The sequence below is a fragment of the Cyrtonyx montezumae genome, unplaced genomic scaffold (assembly GCF_038088225.1).
Source record: "Cyrtonyx montezumae isolate F1298 unplaced genomic scaffold, pur_monq_1.0 scaffold_4, whole genome shotgun sequence".
Taxonomy (NCBI): Eukaryota; Metazoa; Chordata; class Aves; order Galliformes; family Odontophoridae; genus Cyrtonyx; species Cyrtonyx montezumae.
In genome coordinates, this window is record NW_027072045.1 from 19,932,139 (window position 1) to 19,950,096 (window position 17,958).

The 17,958-nt window shown below is 40.2% G+C and overlaps 1 protein-coding gene across 2 annotated transcripts in view; it reads left to right on the forward strand.

Moving 5' to 3' along the window:
* The first annotated feature begins 1,862 nt into the window (after positions 1-1,862).
* The window catches only part of LOC136055270 (L-threonine ammonia-lyase-like), a 32,554-nt gene continuing 16,458 nt past the window's right edge, over positions 1,863-17,958 (forward strand). Inside the window, exons 1-6 of one of the 2 annotated variants that reach the window (XM_065746994.1) lie at positions 1,863-1,949; positions 4,957-5,498; positions 8,921-8,947; positions 12,076-12,418; positions 14,870-14,986; positions 15,794-16,035. In XM_065746994.1, coding sequence (XP_065603066.1) covers positions 5,398-5,498; positions 8,921-8,947; positions 12,076-12,418; positions 14,870-14,986; positions 15,794-16,035 — 830 coding nt within the window. In that variant the 5' untranslated portion in view covers positions 1,863-1,949; positions 4,957-5,397. Of the gene's footprint in view, positions 1,950-4,956; positions 5,691-8,920; positions 8,948-12,075; positions 12,419-14,869; positions 14,987-15,793; positions 16,036-17,958 lie in introns of those variants that run through there. The other variant, XM_065746995.1, reaches the window with a different exon arrangement.

Genomic DNA, 17,958 nt, shown 5'->3' on the forward strand with positions numbered 1-17,958 from the left:
CAAATTATATGCCAAAGAAGAAAATGTTGCCTATTCCTTTTCATTGTTATTATTACTATTGGAAGTTATTTTTTGCATTTTCTATGTTTAGTTATCCACACTGATTTTTATAGTGGTTTACCACCATATTCCTGTTGCATCAATGTGTTGTGCAATCATAAATTATCATTTTTGGGTTTGGGGTTTTTTACCCTGAACAACATTTGTGGTTTTTTGTTTTCTGTTTTTGTTTTTTTTATAACTGTAGACTGTCTCCACGCTCTTCTCTTCTGCATCTGACAAAATTCTGCAAAGAGCTCTCTACTTTGGACAGACTATTGTGTCCCACCCACTGAGGTTGGAAATGTTATTAATTTTATTTTAGTGGGGGAAAAGCTTGGCTAACCCTTCAAGACTATCTTTCAAGTCCTGTAATTCAATGAAGTCTTTATTTACAATGCTAATAGCTATTTCTCCTTGTGCTGTCCAAGCCGAGTTCTCTCTGGTTTCAGGAGAATGAGGTAGTTTTCCATTTCCAAAGCCGCCAAATAGTCTGTAGCTCAGGTCAAATCTTCTACCATCAACACAGAAGGCAGAAAAGTTACTGCTAGTTCTTTGATTAGCCTTCTTATCTATACTTCTAAATCTGAACAGTTACTGGACCATTCCTTAGACAACTGCTCATTTTCCTTTTATTTCAGTCTGCAGGTAGTTATCATCTTGATCCTGTTAGAGATGAACAAATAGAGTGCAAGTAAACCACTTCATTACAGTTGCTAAGAGGCATTTGTGGTTTTCAAACTGAGTCAGGACTAACATTATATATGAAAGGTTAGCAGGGTCAGATATTGAAAGATGATGTGATGGAGGAAACTTGCCAGTTAAGCACAAAACCGAAATGAAACAGGGACATCCTGGATTTTACGAGTGCAACAGAATTTAACACCTCTTGGACATCTAGTTCAAAGCCATATCATAATCCACTGTGATCAGTGTGCTTTTTGATGTAGATGCAGTAGTCAGCACGGCACATAAAGGTTGAATTCCCTCCCAGTGCCTGACTGAATGTTCTTGATGGCAATGGGAAGGAGGCTGCATGACATCCTGCTGTCATGACTTTCACTGTTGTCATCCACTGTACCAGCTGTAAAGCTCCCCTGACAACTGCAGCCTGAGAAGGCTATGAAATCAAGAAGGAGCTGTGAAGTCCATCATGACATTTTTGTAACTGCTTCTGAACCATGGATTACTTTGGTTCACATATGTTAAACTTGGAATCAAAAAGTGTAAAATCTGTACTTGAGGTGATCCTTTGCTAAACATGCTTTTAGACATATGCTTTTGTGAACTTTGCAGAAACATTGCCCTTCAGCTGTATTTTTAATTGTCTTGATACTGGAGCACAAAATTAGGAAACTGTCCATTCTGGACAGCCTACTTCTTACCACAAAAGTAGACATAGATTTTGTGCATTCTGTTAAAAATAAAACAAACACTAGAGAAAAATCAAATGCTGAATCGGCTGTTTGTATATGTATGTACACAAGGGTAAAATTCAGCCTTCAGGTTGCAGAGAGTTATGGGCTAGAATCTTCAAAATTCATTAGAGATGCTTCTCAAGATTTAGTTATCTCCTTTCAACAACATGATAACACCTGAGGTTTTTCTTTAACTTGATTTCTGCTTACAATTCTTTACTAAGTGTTTGCCTTAACTGTTTGCTGGTGCTGTAAAAATTGTTAAGATAAAATCCTTTATAAGAAGACCTAAACAATATTAAGATGTAGACAGGTGGATGTTTCTCTCTAAGAAAAGCCTCATGAAACATATTTCTACAGGAATTTTTGAAGCAGTAACCAAATACTTCACTTGTGTTGTGTGCAGTGCTGAGTGCTACATTGGAAAGAAACCATCCTCCATGCTCTGGTGCTTTTGCCTTCACTGAGGATGTAGTGGTGTTACAGCTGAAGGTAACTCCTACTTCATGTGATCGAAGACTGGGGTTCTTTAAGGAAGTCCAGAATAACTTATTTTAAGGATTTGGGGATAATTTTTTACTTTATTAATCTTGGACTTTAAAGCCCTGGCCATTGCCAAGAAAGTTTTAATAAAAAAAAAGGTTTACTGTAAGTGAATGAAATCTTACATTTGAATGTACATTAAATTGTTAATAAGCAGGAAAATAATGGCAAGATTAAGCAGTAAATCTTATTTTGGTGGCCTTTAGTTTCAATTCAAAGGCATACTGCACCATAGGTGTTCTGATGTGAGACTGTGCCCCTGAAAAATGTCATTGTCAGGGTATTGCCTTCTGCTGGAGAAGTCTGGGTTTTAGGCAGCAGCAGATATGGCAATGACTGATAATAATTGCATTGGTAAAGACAAATTAAATAAAAAGGAATTTCCTAGTTAAATATATTAGGAAGAAGAAAATCAGATTGGATTTCCATATAAAGGCTGTTGAGGTTATTGGAAAATTTTAAATAACAAAAATAAGTGTCCTGCCCAGAGAAAGCCCACAGATGCTCAGTAGACACTGCCTGTTCAGGGTGAAAAAACCCAGCACTTTGAGAAAGGGAAAGTGAGACTGGTATACGTAAAGTGGCAGACAAAGCTTAAGGATCTTGTAAGGACAATGAAGTTTGACAGGCAAGAATGAAAGGAAGACACATCTAATAATAGTGTATTTAACTGTTTATCTCTCATTAAGGAAATAAGCAGCTCAGAAAACAGTCATAGTTAACTTACAGCAATTACTGCAATGCACAGTCAGCACTTCCAGCACATGCTTAGGTAAGGATTTTAAGAGAATGTTTGACGTGGGCCTAAATCCACAGCATAAGTTTCCATGTACCCTTTTCCCCTGATGAGCTGCTTGTTTGGTAGTATTTTTGAAGGATGCTGATTTAGTGCTTCATGTGCTTCTGTCCTGAAAAATCCTTGGTGTTTCTTTGATGGCTTGACCAAATTGTCTTCAAAATACCTTTACAATTTTTGCTTGTTTTTTAATTGCCAATCTGGGCCTCATTTGGTGAATTTGTGTAGTCTCAAGCATTAGTTAGTTATGGGTTTGTTTATCACTGACTCTGTCCATGAAGGTGATATGTTGTTCCTTCTGACTTCATTCTTCTGTTAAAAATGGTAAAGTAAGCCTCTGTTTAGCTTTTGCAGTAAGTTTTGTGTACATTTTGTGTTCATTATTCTTCAGGAAAAATACTTGAGCAGTGCTTGGAGTAGCAACTTTCTTGTGTGTTAGAATTTCTTCAGGGAAAACCACCAACATACAATGTTGAACCTGACTCCTTTTTTTTATTTTTATGCAAGTTGTTGTGTTCCTCACTACATGAGTCCACTTGTGCAAGAGGAGGAAGGGAAGTATGCCCCTTTCCTTAAAGGTACGTTATGCACTTAATGTGATGTGGCTGGGGTACAGATTTACCTTAAGCAGAACATGAAAAAGGTAATGTGTACCTATTTGTATTACTGGGCATGAGGGGAAAAGGCAGGAGAAAAGGTGATGCCTCCTTTTCTCCTATATGCTAGAAAGGGGCATACTGTCAAGCTCCAGATGTTAATCACAGAATTGTAGGGGTTGTAAGGGACCTCTAGAGAACACCTAGTCCACCCCCCCACCAAAGCAGCTCCCTAGCCCGGGTTGCACAGGTAGGCATCCAGGCAGGCCTTGAACATCTCCAGAGAAGGAGGCTCCACCACCTCTCTGTGCAGCCTGTGCCAGTGCTCACTATGAAGAAGTTCCCACACATGTTTGTGCAGAACTTCCTACGCATCAGTTTGTGGCAGTTTCCCTTTGTCCTATCACACACACTGCTGAGAAGAGTCAAGCCTCAACCCTTTGCCTTCTGCACCTTAGATATTTATAAATATAATATAATGATAGATAAGATATAATATATGAGATAATATGTAGATAATGATAAGATACAGATACAATGTTTATCACATGAATGTGTATTTTTAATGGCTCCCTACTCATCCTCTTCAAAATCTGGTTCATCTGCATAGTTTACTGCTAGGAGATTAGGAGTCCAATACATCAGTCAGGACTCCCAGCCATCCTAAAGCTAGTTTTTGAAGTTTTTGCTATTTTATGTTCCTTTTCCTGTCCACCATTTCACTTCAGATGTGTTTTGAGTGAAGTGGCAACTCCACCCACCTTTCTCTCTTTGCTTCAAGGCATCAGTGTAGCCATCTCAAACTTGACTGTTAGGGCTGTGCTGCTGGCAGCAGCTGACTGCCCTTTCATCTCCTTGCTTCTGGCAGCAGCATGCTGTGGAGTTATGACCATGTGCATCGCAAGCAGCTCCACAGCCTGCACATTCACCACTGTAAAGCAAAGGGCAAAAGGTTTAAAAATGGGAGACTCAGAGAGAAGTGATGAATCTAGAGCATTTTCTGTATGGAAGTCCAGGGAGTATGTACCTGTGTGTCATACCTCTGTAGGGAAGGCTCCAACAACATGGGTCAGAGCTTCCTAGGGCTCCCAGAAAACTATTAAATCACTTATAATGATTCGTCCTTATAAAGCAGTTTATTATATTGGTCGGAATATTCTGTGGAGAGGGTTCGGTCACAACTTGGTTTAGATGAGTGTACTAGCTCTCTATCTTAAACATTAAACTTCTGTATGCCATTAGCAGAAAGCAGAGAGGGTATTGAGGGACCTCAACACCTGGGAAGGGATGCCTGCTCAGTCCCCAAGCAGCCTGTGCACAAGGGGCTGTATTCCAGGAGAGAACTGCAGGACTCCCATCCCCATCCACTAGCCAACCGTCTGGTGTTTGAAAGTCCTTCACTGCCTTTGGTCACATCTCCTTAGGGCAATAGATTTGGATGCTTAATTGGGTTTTTTTTTGTTTTTTTTTTTATAATTGCCATCGGTCTTTTCTCTGAATGAACTTCTCCTTTCTGTCCATCTGCCTGACCTGGCCAGAAGACACAGATGAGGTGGCCGGTCAGTCACAAAAGCCTGTGTCCCCTGGTGGTATCCTAAAGGATCTCTGCACGTTACTCAAACCTCACAAAAAGAAGCTGGGCCTTCCTCACTTCTTGTGTCAACCCTAGCGCATGTTGTTAAATCACGGGCCCTGTGGTAAGCCCAGATCATGCTTTGCAGCTAAGCGGTAAGTAAGTAAAGCTTCAAGTGTCCTGCTAACAGAACGTCACCCAGCATAATCCAGGCCCTGACTCAAACTGACAAGGACAGGTTGGCCTCCAAAGTAATCTCTTTAAATAGCAGCAGCGGTCTCTCAAAGTCATTTCCCCTCCCCCATTCCTGCCAGATTGCTGCTCCCAACAAGTTGCCCGCTCTTCCCACCCAGGCAGTGCAGGGCTGGCACTGCTGGCAGGCAAGTGTGTCCTGCCCACAGTCTCATCTCTGCATTTGCACCTGGAATTACAATGAATTTTGCAGCACAGTTTATCTACTCCAGGGTGTTAAAAAACAGAACTCCCAGGGACCGCTACAGGGAAGATGAAGACTACGATCCTTTCTGGCAAAGGTTGGAGAGTATTGCTGTCTGACTTAGAACTAGAGCTTCTTTCTCCCCTGCAGGGGCCTTGGCCAGCCCTTTGGGTCTGCCCAGGGCCAGGCCTGCAGACATGACCCCCCCTGGACCCCTCCTGCCTCCTTACTGTGTCATAGTTGGAGTTTTGCTTCGCCTCGTTGTTTATCTAGTCGCTGTGCTGTATAGGTAATGATTTCTATTTTCCTTTCCTTTCTTTTAAAAAAGTTAAAAAAAAAAAAAAAAAAAAGGGATTGTTTGTAAATTTCCAGTGTCTCCCAGGGTTCTCTGGCTGTGAGGTGCTCCTGGAGTCATCCACTGGAAGCAGTGGAGCTGTGAGTACTTTAAGCTGATGTTCAGAGCTCTGACTTCTCTTTGAGCTCTGTGTTAGGAAAATCTCAGGCAGGCCTGTTGATTGCCAGAAATGTACCTTGGAACAGCTCATACATTATTCTGCTTTAGTAGACATTCTGTAGAATTTAGTAGACATTACCTTTGTTTTGGTGCTTATAATCTGCTTATATTACTGTGCTCGGGGAAGGGGGAAATTTAGGAGATGTCCAGAGCCATTGTATGGCTCTGGCCATGGGATTGCACCCGTGTGACATAGCTGTGTTGGCACAACCTCACTCTTAACGTTTTCCCTAGTCTTCTCCCCCTGTTTTATTATCTGGGTGGTGCTAGCAAGATCTGTTGTTTCCAGATGTTGGATAAAAAAAAGGAGTAATTATAATGTCCTGCTTCCTACAAATTGTTGCATAAGTTTGTAACATTAAAAGCATAGTTTTCCAATTCACATAAGCCCCTACAGATCCCGACTGCTTGAGAGAAAGGGCACTAGAGGGGATGAGAAGTTCCCACTCTTACACCTGAAGAATGGCTTGCCCAAAGTCACACTGCATGTCTGCGGCAAATTGAGAAACTTAAACCAGTCATCTAATCACAGAACTGTTATTTTCCTCTGATTTGGTTTTTGTTATTCATTCTGTAGTGCAGGTAAATTATGAAATCTGTTAAAGGGGAAGAGTCAACTTCTAGGAGTTTTAAATGCCAAGCTGTGTGCAGCATTCTGCACTGACCATTTGACCATCAAAACATGAGAGTTTTCTGCAGGGTGCTCAGAAGAGTTTGTATGAGGGATGCTTGGGAGGTGCTGGAGCAGAGGTAACCACGAGTGGTGACCTTCTGAGTTCCTTTTGTTTTTGGTTATTTTTTCTTATGTTATTTTTTTTTGCAGTTGGCACCTACTTGCTAGTGCCAGAAGCAAGCAATGACATTTTGTAGTGGGTACAGAAGACTGGAGATGGGTTATAAACATCAGTGACAGCGGATACATTGCTGGGCTCCAGCTGCAGTTACTCTGAATTACTGAAACTAATGGTACATTTTTTTTTGAAATGAACAACAAGGACTGGTTATTCCCTGCATGAGTGTCAGCTTTCTTTGGACTCATTGTAATAGTACATAATTTTGTCGAACTGCTGCACAGGGAGAGTGGATTTACCAGTGCTTGCAGTAGGCTTGGTATCAAGGCTTTGCTGTTTTGTACCTGTCTGTGGTGGGTGGCCACATGTGCATACATCCTCTAGCATTTGTGTCATGCACGGTAGGAGCTAAGCCATGATCTCCTCATCTTTAAGACACTCTAATAAGTAGACCTGCTTCAAACTTCCTGCAGGAGTCTTAGGCAAGTCACGCTGTCTATGCGCCAATTTCTGTCATCAAAGGTGAGCTCCTATTCACTTATTTTGTATTTCTGTGTAGGGCAGGATATTAGTGATTTCTGCATGATTTGGTAACCTTTGTATGACATTTGGCTATCTAAAGCAATTTTTTGTTCTTCCATCTTTTCTCTTTCATCAAGACCAACCTGAATGGGCTTCTGAGAGGCATTTAAGAACAGCTGCTATTGTGACATATGGTTGTGTTCGGGGAAAATCAAAAAACCCATCGACAAGCAAACAAATGTACTGGGAGTGTCGATGAAGATTTTGTGAAAGCAGGAGAGCTCGTGGTTATATTGCCAAAAGGAGCTGAGGTGGAATTGGAAGGTTTAAGAGGTTCTGAGGAAAGGGATGGCAATAAATCAGGAGTGTTACGGGGGTGTGTGGAGGACTGAAACAGAAGAGAAAGAGATGGGGGAGTATGAAGATGATGGCAATGTATAGATATGAACGTAGAGGAAACTTCTTCCTCAAAATAACATTAAAAAGGAATGAAATTAAAAAAATCCTCATATAGAGTGTGTGTGCATATATGTATGTATGTCTGTGAGTGCGTGTAGTGCTATGTTGAGTTACAGGTCAATCCTGATTCGGGATTTGATGTGTTTGATGTGGTGCTCAGGCTTGGTACCAGCCTCTTTGCACTGTGCTCCTGATCAGTCTGACCGATGTACTGGAGTTTGAAATTCTTGTCATGGCATAGAGCTTTAAGGATGCTAAAATACAATATGGAGCTTCTACTGTGCTGTCAGCCAGCCCCTCCACACAGTGAGTCTGTATCACTGTGAATGTAGGTGATAAAAACTGCTGTGGAAATCACGAAGAAATGCTGAGTTATCAATGAGAATGTTCTTTTCTGCCTTAAAATGAACTGTCATGACACATGTTGCTGAACATGCCAGCGCTGCCTTAGGTATGTCAGCAAATCAAAATGCTGTAGGAGAGGCACCACTCGGTCAAAGCAAAGGGCCATCTGGCTGTATTTTTTCTGTAGTAGCAGCTATAACAGGAGCTTGGAAACAAGAATAAGATGCTCAATAATGGCACTTTCTCTCATTTTCTCTTTTGGAGTCTGCCAAAAAAAGTACTTATGGTCTTCCTGTGTCTCAGGCAGCTTCTTGAACAATGTATGTAACTGTCACTGTTAGACCAAACTCCATATAGCTGCACTGTATTTCAGGAACCTGTTTATGAGGCTGCCCCTCATAGTATCCTGTGGCAATGAGTTTAACCTGTCCAATCTGTTCCCACAGAATGCAGTGTGCTTCATACTGGGACTTCCAATTGTCCTGTCATCACAGGATAGCAGCATGGGCCTTTATTTCTCCCTGTAACAAAGACAGCTGTCACAGTGTCAGATATAGCCCTGTGATATCACTTCTATATCTTCCAAACATTATTTTTATTGCTTTTAGTAATTTATTGTTTTATTAATATTACTATTTTTCCGAACTTGTTTTCACCAATGTTGTGACGATGAAAAAAATCAGTGTGTTCAAGAAAGCAGCCTAGAAACAACTTTGTTCTGAGTTGTTGTGTTCTATCATTATAGGAGTACATTTCAGCATAGATTGTCTTTGTGTTGGCTTTGAGACTTTAAACTGTTTAAAGCTGTTGATAAATATGATAATTCTTCCATTTCCTTAATTATTTGTGGAATGTCTGCATGTGGATCTTCTCTTTTATTTTTTACAGTTATGCTGAGCAGCTGTTCTTGAGAAAGTAGGTTTATAAATTGTTTTTTCATGTTCGCTTTTACTAATCACGTTAAAGGTAAAATGGATTATTTTATAACCATGTCACGAAACTTTCCAGCTGAATATTTGTTTTATGTTGGAGATAAACAGACTTTCTTGTGAAAACTTTCCTAAACCAACTCCAAAAAAGGAGAAGTAATTCATTTGAAAGGAGCATTGTTTTCTAGTGCCAGAGTTTGTATTTACATTGGCTCTGCACTTTCATCTGGTGGGCATGCCCACTGGATAAGGAGCCATGTTCTGGTGTTGTGCATGGGAAGTCACTGGTTGGTGTTTGCATGCCTCACTGCTGGTATTGACTGCTCCTGGAAAGGAAATGAATACTGAGGTGGCTTGTGCAAAGCTTGTGGGCAGTGTTTGAGGGGAGACTCATATCTAACCCAACAATATATTAGTTGCCAGTTTGTGATTGTCACAATTAAAACTACTGCTTGCCTTGGAGGTTTGAAAGCATTATGGGTTCAACACGGGAAAATATCATTCACCGATGTAACTGAAAAATATATAAGTAGAAGGATAAAAAAATATTAATCTGAAGAAAATATTATATAAAGTAGCATGATAAAGTTCCTTTGTTAACCAGGCTGCTGACCTTTCAGATGCAAACAGATGATTGTTTCCACATTATGTGCTGAGATGTTTGTTTCAGATGTGCTTTAAAACTCTCTCAAGTGTGTAACAGTTATACATTTTTTGTGTGACATTTTTTTTCATGGTTATAAGACATTGTCTTCATTAGGGATCTTGGTAGATACTCACTGCTCATGACAGCTCTGCTGCAAAGTCCTCCTTTGTTCTGACAAAAAAAGGGGGGGGGAAGCTCAGAATAGGGCCAAAAATTAGTATCCCATTTTTTATATTGACTGATAGGAAAACATCTGATGGTGCTAGAATAGAGGATGTTACCCTGTAATTTGTACTTTCTAGCAGAACCCTAACGCATCATTGTGGTCACATTTGCCTTTGTTATTTAACAGACTTCTTGTAGTTTATTACAACAGGCACTGCGAAGAAGTGAGTGTGTGTTTCCTATCTCAAATTCCAGTCAGTAAAAAAAAAAAAAAGCTAGAAAAATCACAGGATTTTGCTCAAGTTATATTTTATGTTTGTATTTCACTTTGTACATAAACCCAGTACATCATTCATTGCTAATGCTTGCTAAATACTTTAGATAACATGGTTAGAGATTTAGAGATAAGATGCATATGCTCTACTCTTTCTGGAGTGGTCATCAGCTACTGCGGTATAGAAAATGGTTTTACTTTTTTGGAGGGTGTTGAGGGTGGCAGAGATGTGGTCTCTTACATCATGACAGATGTTGCTTATTCAGTAGTCCCATGTGGTTCCCAGATCCATGGACTGTGCCATAACAAGTTCACAATGGGGTCAGTTTGATCTGATTCTCATATTTGCATTCAGCTCACTAACATGCATGAGAGCTAACACTTCAAGTCAAACATCTTTATGAAATGTTCCAACGCTTTAACCCCAAAGGAGAAGAAATGGGCAGAAAAGTGTAGAATAGATCTGCTTGATAAACTGCTTGATTTGAAAGCACAAGGTCTGCTCTTTGGGTGTATCAGCTTTAAGATGGTATGATCCTGGGACAATGTTTTGAATCGTAAGTGTCAACATAAATTTTTATTTGTTGTATGTTTTAGAAAATAACTATCAGCACCTGAAATTTTGGAGAGAGAAGGCTTAGTGACTGATTCCACTAGTATAGTACTTGAGTCAAATATTAGAACCTCTTTTACTGCTTGTATTGTTACGTGAACTCCTTGATGGGACAACTGGAGGTGTAACAGAAAGCAGGGCTTCAGGCATAGCTTATGGGACCACGTAGAAAATGAACCATTAAAAGTAGGGCAAATGAGCAAAAAGCAGCTGTTTCTAAATGTTCGTAAAGTTATTTTATGAACTCATTAGAATGCACGTTACCATGATCGCTGCTCTAAAATTAGGATAACATTTGCTTTGACCCATTCTGCTGATGAATAACTGAATAGCTTAAATCCAGAGTATTTTGCAGAATTGGTAAATGTTTTTTGACTAAGGTGACACTGAAATCTCTGACATAATTTAGCATGCTTATTTTTTAGAAAAAAATCTCTTCCAAATATATTAATACTGAGTAATGTATGTAGAGAGACTTATATTATCTGTGTGGCCTACAGGCCAGGCGTGGTATCAGCTTTTATCCAAATCACCAGCCTTCTGCTAAATGCTTCTTTTCCTCCTTGTTGCTTTCCAAATTCTGAGAATTTCTGGAAGTTTTGCCTTTATCTTTCAGCGAGGCTGCAAAATCTACGTTATCTCTTATCAACTCCTGAATACTGCAGACCTCACAGTAAGACAGGCTATGGAAGAACTACTGAAATTTTTTGTTGCAAATTGTTGTGTCTCCAGGGTTCCTTGGGGAAGGAATTTTTCATGGCATAACAGTGTCTTATCACCTAGAGGCACCTTCATCTGTGAAGAGTTAGCTCACATATCTGCAGTCCAAGTTCTATAGCTCCATAGTAGCATATCATTGTTATCCGTTGTCAGAATAATTCCCTTCCTGTCACAAGGCAGCTGACAACTGCAAAGAGTATGCTCTGTGTGTATGTAAGAGCAGAGAAGCTGACCTCTGATAAGTAGCCACATGTACAAGGTAGTCAGACAATATTGCTATTAAATGGTAGGGGATACTCTTCAATTCACCTTTTTTGGAAAGGAAAAAAGAAAGTGAAACTGCCTACTGTGGTTTCGCGTATTCATATACTCAAACACTGCTGCAACCTTGAACCATCACCAAGACCAAGTATTTAATAAGGTCTGCCTGCCCAGACAGCATGCCTGATATTTTATCTATTTTGTTGGCTGTGGCAGTTTCTCAGTTCGTCTGCATGTCAGGTCACCTACGGCTGTAGTGAAAACTGACTGCTCACAGTAGCTTTCAATTAATCTATGAGATAGTTAAGATGTTGTTAATAATTTAGTCTGTCTGTCTGAGGCTTGCAAAGAGTGACAGAGATGTGCAGTTGATCTGAGTAACTTAAATGATAAATTCAAGCTTGTAATCATCTAAGCTTTCCTACTTGCTTCCAGGGATGACAGTAAAATAAAGAAACAAGATGCCCCAGCACTTTGTGATCTTCGCCTTTGTAAGGATGGGCCAATAAGAAATGGACACATTGGGCAGAGGCCACCCCCAATCAACCCTGAAAGACTGAAAGATTTTGTGGAGGAGGACTACCTCAATGGAGATGTGAAGACGTGGGAAATGAAGGTAGTCAGCCGTAACGAGGAGTTACTTGGGGATGCCCTTTCCCTCGTCCCTCAGTCAAGCAAGAGGACCAACCTGCCCAGCCACAACAAGCTGATTCGATTTGAAGACATTAGTGCAGCAGCTTTCAAAATCCAGTCTGGTGTTCAGAAAACCCCTTGCATGGTAGGGGATTCTTATGGCTTTCAAATCTTTCAATCGTGTTTTTATTTTTTTTTAATAGAACTTGGTCAGAAATGAATGAAGAGTGTTAGTTGTAGCAGATAGATTTGTGTAAGATGATTTGTTCATGTTAGCTGTTGTGAACTGTCAGTAATAATTTTCTACTTACCTGTTTACACTAACTGCAAAGTGTAATCCTCAAAGATTGCAGAGACATGTAAACAAAGGATAAAGCACATTAGGCATAGACTTAATGCAGTGTGGTATTATGCTCCTGGTGAAAAACTCTTGTGACAAGGAGTCCATGTTAGTGTCTGTCTAAGGAGGCATGCAAGAGGGTCTGGTTTGGAATCAGCCCATGGATCTGGGCAGTGTGAAGGATCAGATATTGCTTCCAGGCCTGACAAGCCTGTTAAAGCTGGGTCTGTTCTGTGACCAGGTGACGCTGTCATGTGTCTCTTCAACAAAGCAAGGACATTGAGAAACACACATGTGGGAGCACTCTGATTGTAGAAGCAAGAAGCATTTGTTAAAGCCTAAGAGAGGTGCAGTGGTTTCAGCTATTGGATTCAAGGTGTTATTCTGCTGTTGTGAGCTCCTCAGGAAGGCAGCTGTAGGCACTGTGTGGCTGATGCCCTCTTTTCCCTGCAGTGGAAAAGGAGATTCTTTGCCAAGGGGCAGCTGAGCAAAGCAGCCCCAAGTCACCAGGGATGTCTCCCTGCTGCTGACCTCACTGGCTGTCAGTTGTCTTTCTGGGACAACTTTCATGGGAAAGGGAATGTGATGTGTGAACCCTTACCTAGGGCTGGCAGTCTGTGGAACAGGTCGATTGGGTCTGCAGTGCACAGCAGTTCTGCTGGTTACCAGGTGGTGCCTGATCCAGAGATATCATGATTTTAAATGTTTGGGGTTTTTTGTTGTTGTTGCTTTTGGTTTAGCTCAGTTTTCAAAACTAGTGTAGCCTTGTTCACGTGGTCACTGCAGGAGATACCTGTGTGAAGTGGAACTCCTCGTCTACTGACAGAGCTCCTGCTCACAAGCTGTTAAGTTCTCTTGGGCCAATTCACATTTATTCTCAGGCCACTCTGCCCCTTAACTTAAATAGCCCTTTTTTTCCTGGGTGTCTCTGGCAGGTTTATGCTGCACAGTTGTATCCTCTTTCTGCATTTGCTGTCCCAAGCTAAACAAGCCTCTTTTTATGACCTGTGCCTTTAAGATGATCAGAACAGTGGAAAATCTAAATGTCTGCTTGTTTGTTAATACAAACAAACTGACTCTGACTGTTGCTAGTCAAAGTAATCTTCATACGGAAGTCATTAGTGTCTGTTCCATGCACTGATTCAAAAGGAAAGTATTGAAAGCATCAAGTGGTGTCAAGAATAATACAGAAAACCTTTATTTGAACTCCTGAGTGGGAGCTAAGAGCCACTTTTAGAGCTCTCATTTTGGATAAAGAAGCAAGTATGACTAAAACTCACCCCATTAACTGAACAGACAAACACTTTGAGTCCTAGTTCCTAATCTCCAGGCAGTATCATGAGCGAAGCATCCTCTTGGAACCTTAAGCAGCAGTTTGCCTAAAGCTGAGATATGCTGTGATACATGATCATAACAGCTGTTACAGAGGTAGTAAGTAAAGGGAAGCAAGGACTGAGATTTTAATTGGGCACTGAATTGGGTGCTGATATTGGAACTTCTCTACTGTTTTGTGTTGGCTTTATGGATGCCAGGCAGAGGCTGCGCTGTTGTGTGTTGTACCTCAGACATGGTATCTGTAGTCCCTAGGTAAGAGCAAGGTTACAAAAGGGAAAAGTCAGAGTGTGGGTCAGAGTCTTACAAGGTCACGCATTGGGTCCCTACAGGTGAATATAGATTGACACTTCTATTGCTGGAAGTAACTGTTGTATTTATGATATGTAAAAAAGCCTCATTTAAAAGAACTAGAAAAAGATAACCTGACGAGTTAAAATGTTGACTATCAACACTTAAAAAAAGACATATCTGAAGTATGCCACTTCTGTGAATAATGTGCATTTTAAAATGTAGGATGCAGCAATTTCACAAAGTCACAGGTTTGTCTCCTCAAATCCTTTTCCTTATTGTCCACTGTAGAATCTAAGATGCTCTAAAAAACAGAATCGGTGGAACTAGTATGTGAAGGTCCAGTAACACAGCATTTTATGTCCAGTACTCTTCTGTTTTGTATAAACCTTCTCCATAGTTTGGGTTGATCAAGTTAGGAACCTGCTATCCTCTTGGTTTCCTAAGCACTTTCCTTCAGTTCTACAGACAGATTTTCACATGGAGCAGCAAGTGGGAGCTCCTAGCAAAGGATTTTGTAATTTTACTTGTTAGAGGTCCTATATAGCAGACATATATCTGCCTCAATGGGGTATGTAAGGTTTTTCTTAATTTTAGGTCCATCACCACAATAATCATGTTTCTGTACTCCAGTACTCCAGGCTATCCAAGCTGTATGGAGTTGACATCTACCTAAAGAAAGAGTTCCTCCAGTACACAGGATCTGTGAAGGAGCGTGGTGTACTTTATCTTCTGACATCACTGCCTCAGGTATAACAAAGAGTCAAATATAAAAATAAATAGATTAGTTTTGTTTTACAGCAGTCGAACACAATTAGATTGTACTTGGGGAGTTTCTTGTCTTTTGAACCACTGTATCAAACAACATAGATAGATCTGCAAATGTCTGAATGTAGAATATCTTTTTTATGCATGACCAATCCACTGGTGAAGTGCTTAATAATATTTGAATAATTGGCAAAATGTAAACTTAGTGTTTCCCTGTGACATTTAGATGGAATTTTGTATGTGTAGTTGTTTTGATACACTGAAACTACCAAATTTGAAGTGATGGTGAAATCAAGTGGCAATGGATGATGAGAAGGATCTAGATTGCCAGTTGATTTTTGTGCTGAATGTCAGTATGTTTACATGAATTGCCTGCTTTCCTGTTGTAGGAGACTGTTGAATCTCTGCAGTACGAACAATTGGCACGATGCCTTAGACCAGAAACAGTGGTCATGAATAATTTTTTTTTGTTGAAGAGAAACCTGAAATAAAATAAATTCCTGCAGGCAAGGAAAAGGGAACAGATCTGAGGGGCCAGATACTGTGGTGATCAGCTGGAGTTTTACAGCTGATGGTAATGGAGCAAGAACTGACAGGAACAGGGACTGATCTTATACTTAGTTCTGTGTCTCAAAACTGCCCCAGATGTGTTTTATAATATTATAACACAGTTAGACAAGCTTCCTAATTTAAAAAAGGAAAATTAAAGTCAGACTATTAGACTGATCAAGAATTACATGGAACAAGTTTGTGACACTACATAGTGCGTATTAAACTTTTGTGTTTTAGGATCAGCAAAGGAAAGGGGTGATCGTGGCTTCAGATGGGAACTTTTCCATGGCTGTTGCTTACCATGCCTCAGAACTTCGTATTCCAGTATTTGTCATCATGTCAACCAGCACTTCCCCTGCCAGAGTGAAAACGTGCCGCGAGTACGGTGCCATGGTTATATCCTATGGCACTACAGCTAAGGACTCCCAGATGCATGCAAGAAGGTTGGCACAGGAGAATGGTTATCTCTACCTCGAAGAGTAAGTGGAAAGTCAGATTATTTGGAAAGATTGTAACACATTAGATAAGAGCAAGTAGTTTGCTTAGTTGTCAGTAACTTGAAATTTGCTCATATGTCATCAAAAATCTCCTGTAGCTGAAGTACAGACAATTTTATTTTCTAAGGTACAAACAGTAAACCTTTCTGTAACACTTGGGAATGAAAACCAAAATGGGACACCTTCCATTTTCCCCAAGTTAGGCAAACTTCCTGATCAAGAACTTCATGGGATGAATATATCAATATAACTATTGTGTATGTGTGCATACGTATGTGTTTGAGTATATATAAGTTTATGGATATATGTTAAATCTTTATGAAATGTGTCAGTATGCACTGAGGCTTGCATTCATTTTTCTTCTCTCTCTCAGGGGTAAGGTGGGTAGAAGTTTACCGTTAATGCAAAGCAGCTAGGATTGTAGGGAAGAGCAAGAGATTCATGCTGCAGAGTATCTTGTACGACTCACAACATTGATTTTGCCTTGATAGAAGCTCATTAGGAAGCTACTTCACACATGTATTTAAAGTAGCTAAGCATGATTATAAGTTGAAGTAGTTAAAACAATTATTAATAGGAGTTAGTGAGCTCTTTGAGGTCATGGAATAAGCCGGGTGTAATAAAAACACAATTAGAACAAGATTAAGTAGGTAAAATTATTTAGAACTAATTAGATGTCCCTTTTTTTCCTTAGCAATCTCTGCTGCCTTTGCTTCCATTTTTCTTTCTTCTGGCCTTTTTTGAAGTAAGATCACTGAAAGGGCAAGGGGGTGGATCATTATCATGACATAGCTCCCTCTGATGTACTGAGCTGGAATCTCACACTCCCTGGCCTTTGCTGCCTCTATGTAGGCTACAAGGCTTTACCCACCACTATGTGTATGTACAGCTCCTGTGCAGTGAGAGCCTGCTTCCCTGGGCTTTTGGCCCTACTGCTATAACAGTGATAACAAGCGATGGAGAAAGTCCTTAATCCTTTCCCAACTGGTTCATTGGGGAAGCAATATTAAAAACTATACAGCTGCACTGTGAGCTCTGCTAACAGCTGGAGGCCACAGGACTGGTTGGTGTGAATCAACTGTTGCCATGGGCACAGCCTTTCCTCAGACTGAGACTTGCAAGGAAGATACCCTAGACTCCGCTGAATTTAAAACCCAGTTATGTTCTTTTTGAAAAACCACAGCTTTCCATAACCTTGTGATTTCCAAATTTCTGACAGATGTTTTTCAATCAGTGTGTTAATTCCTAGCTGGCTTGCATCAGCTATTGCATTTGCATGTAATAACTAAATTGGTGTATTGTAATTTCATGTTTAGTCTTCACCTCCTACTCAAATAATTACTTGTGTTAGGTAAGGTCAGTATTCTCTGGGCACGTGAAGCTCCAGGGACAGCGTGAGTAAAAGGTTTCAGCATTTGGCATCGATGAGTTCTAAATGACATTATCTTTCAGAACGTCAGAGCACTCTGATTTATTGTATTTAAGTAGTAGGAAGCAGTTATCCAATCTATCACTATGTTTAATTTTAAAACCTTTCTCGTCACAGTTTTTTGCAATTTGATGGGGGAAAAAAAAACAACTTGAAAAATAGCAACAAAAAAAACCCAAACACTGAAGTTGTGAGCCTCTTCAGAACACATTTTGTTAGGTTTAGGCTGGGAACGTGTTCCCAGAGAGAGGAGAGTATGTATGGATAGAAGTCATCTTCAGTGTTTCTGCCACACATTCACCACCACTTGCCAAAGCTGCCTGTAAAAGACCAGCTGTTCTTCTACTTTAGAATGGAACTTCTGAAATGGAATTTTTTTATTCTACTTTGCCTAGAATCACCAGCACCACTATCCTTTGATCCCTAAAACATCACTGTAATGCTTTTTCACACATTAGAAGTATTCCCACACAATG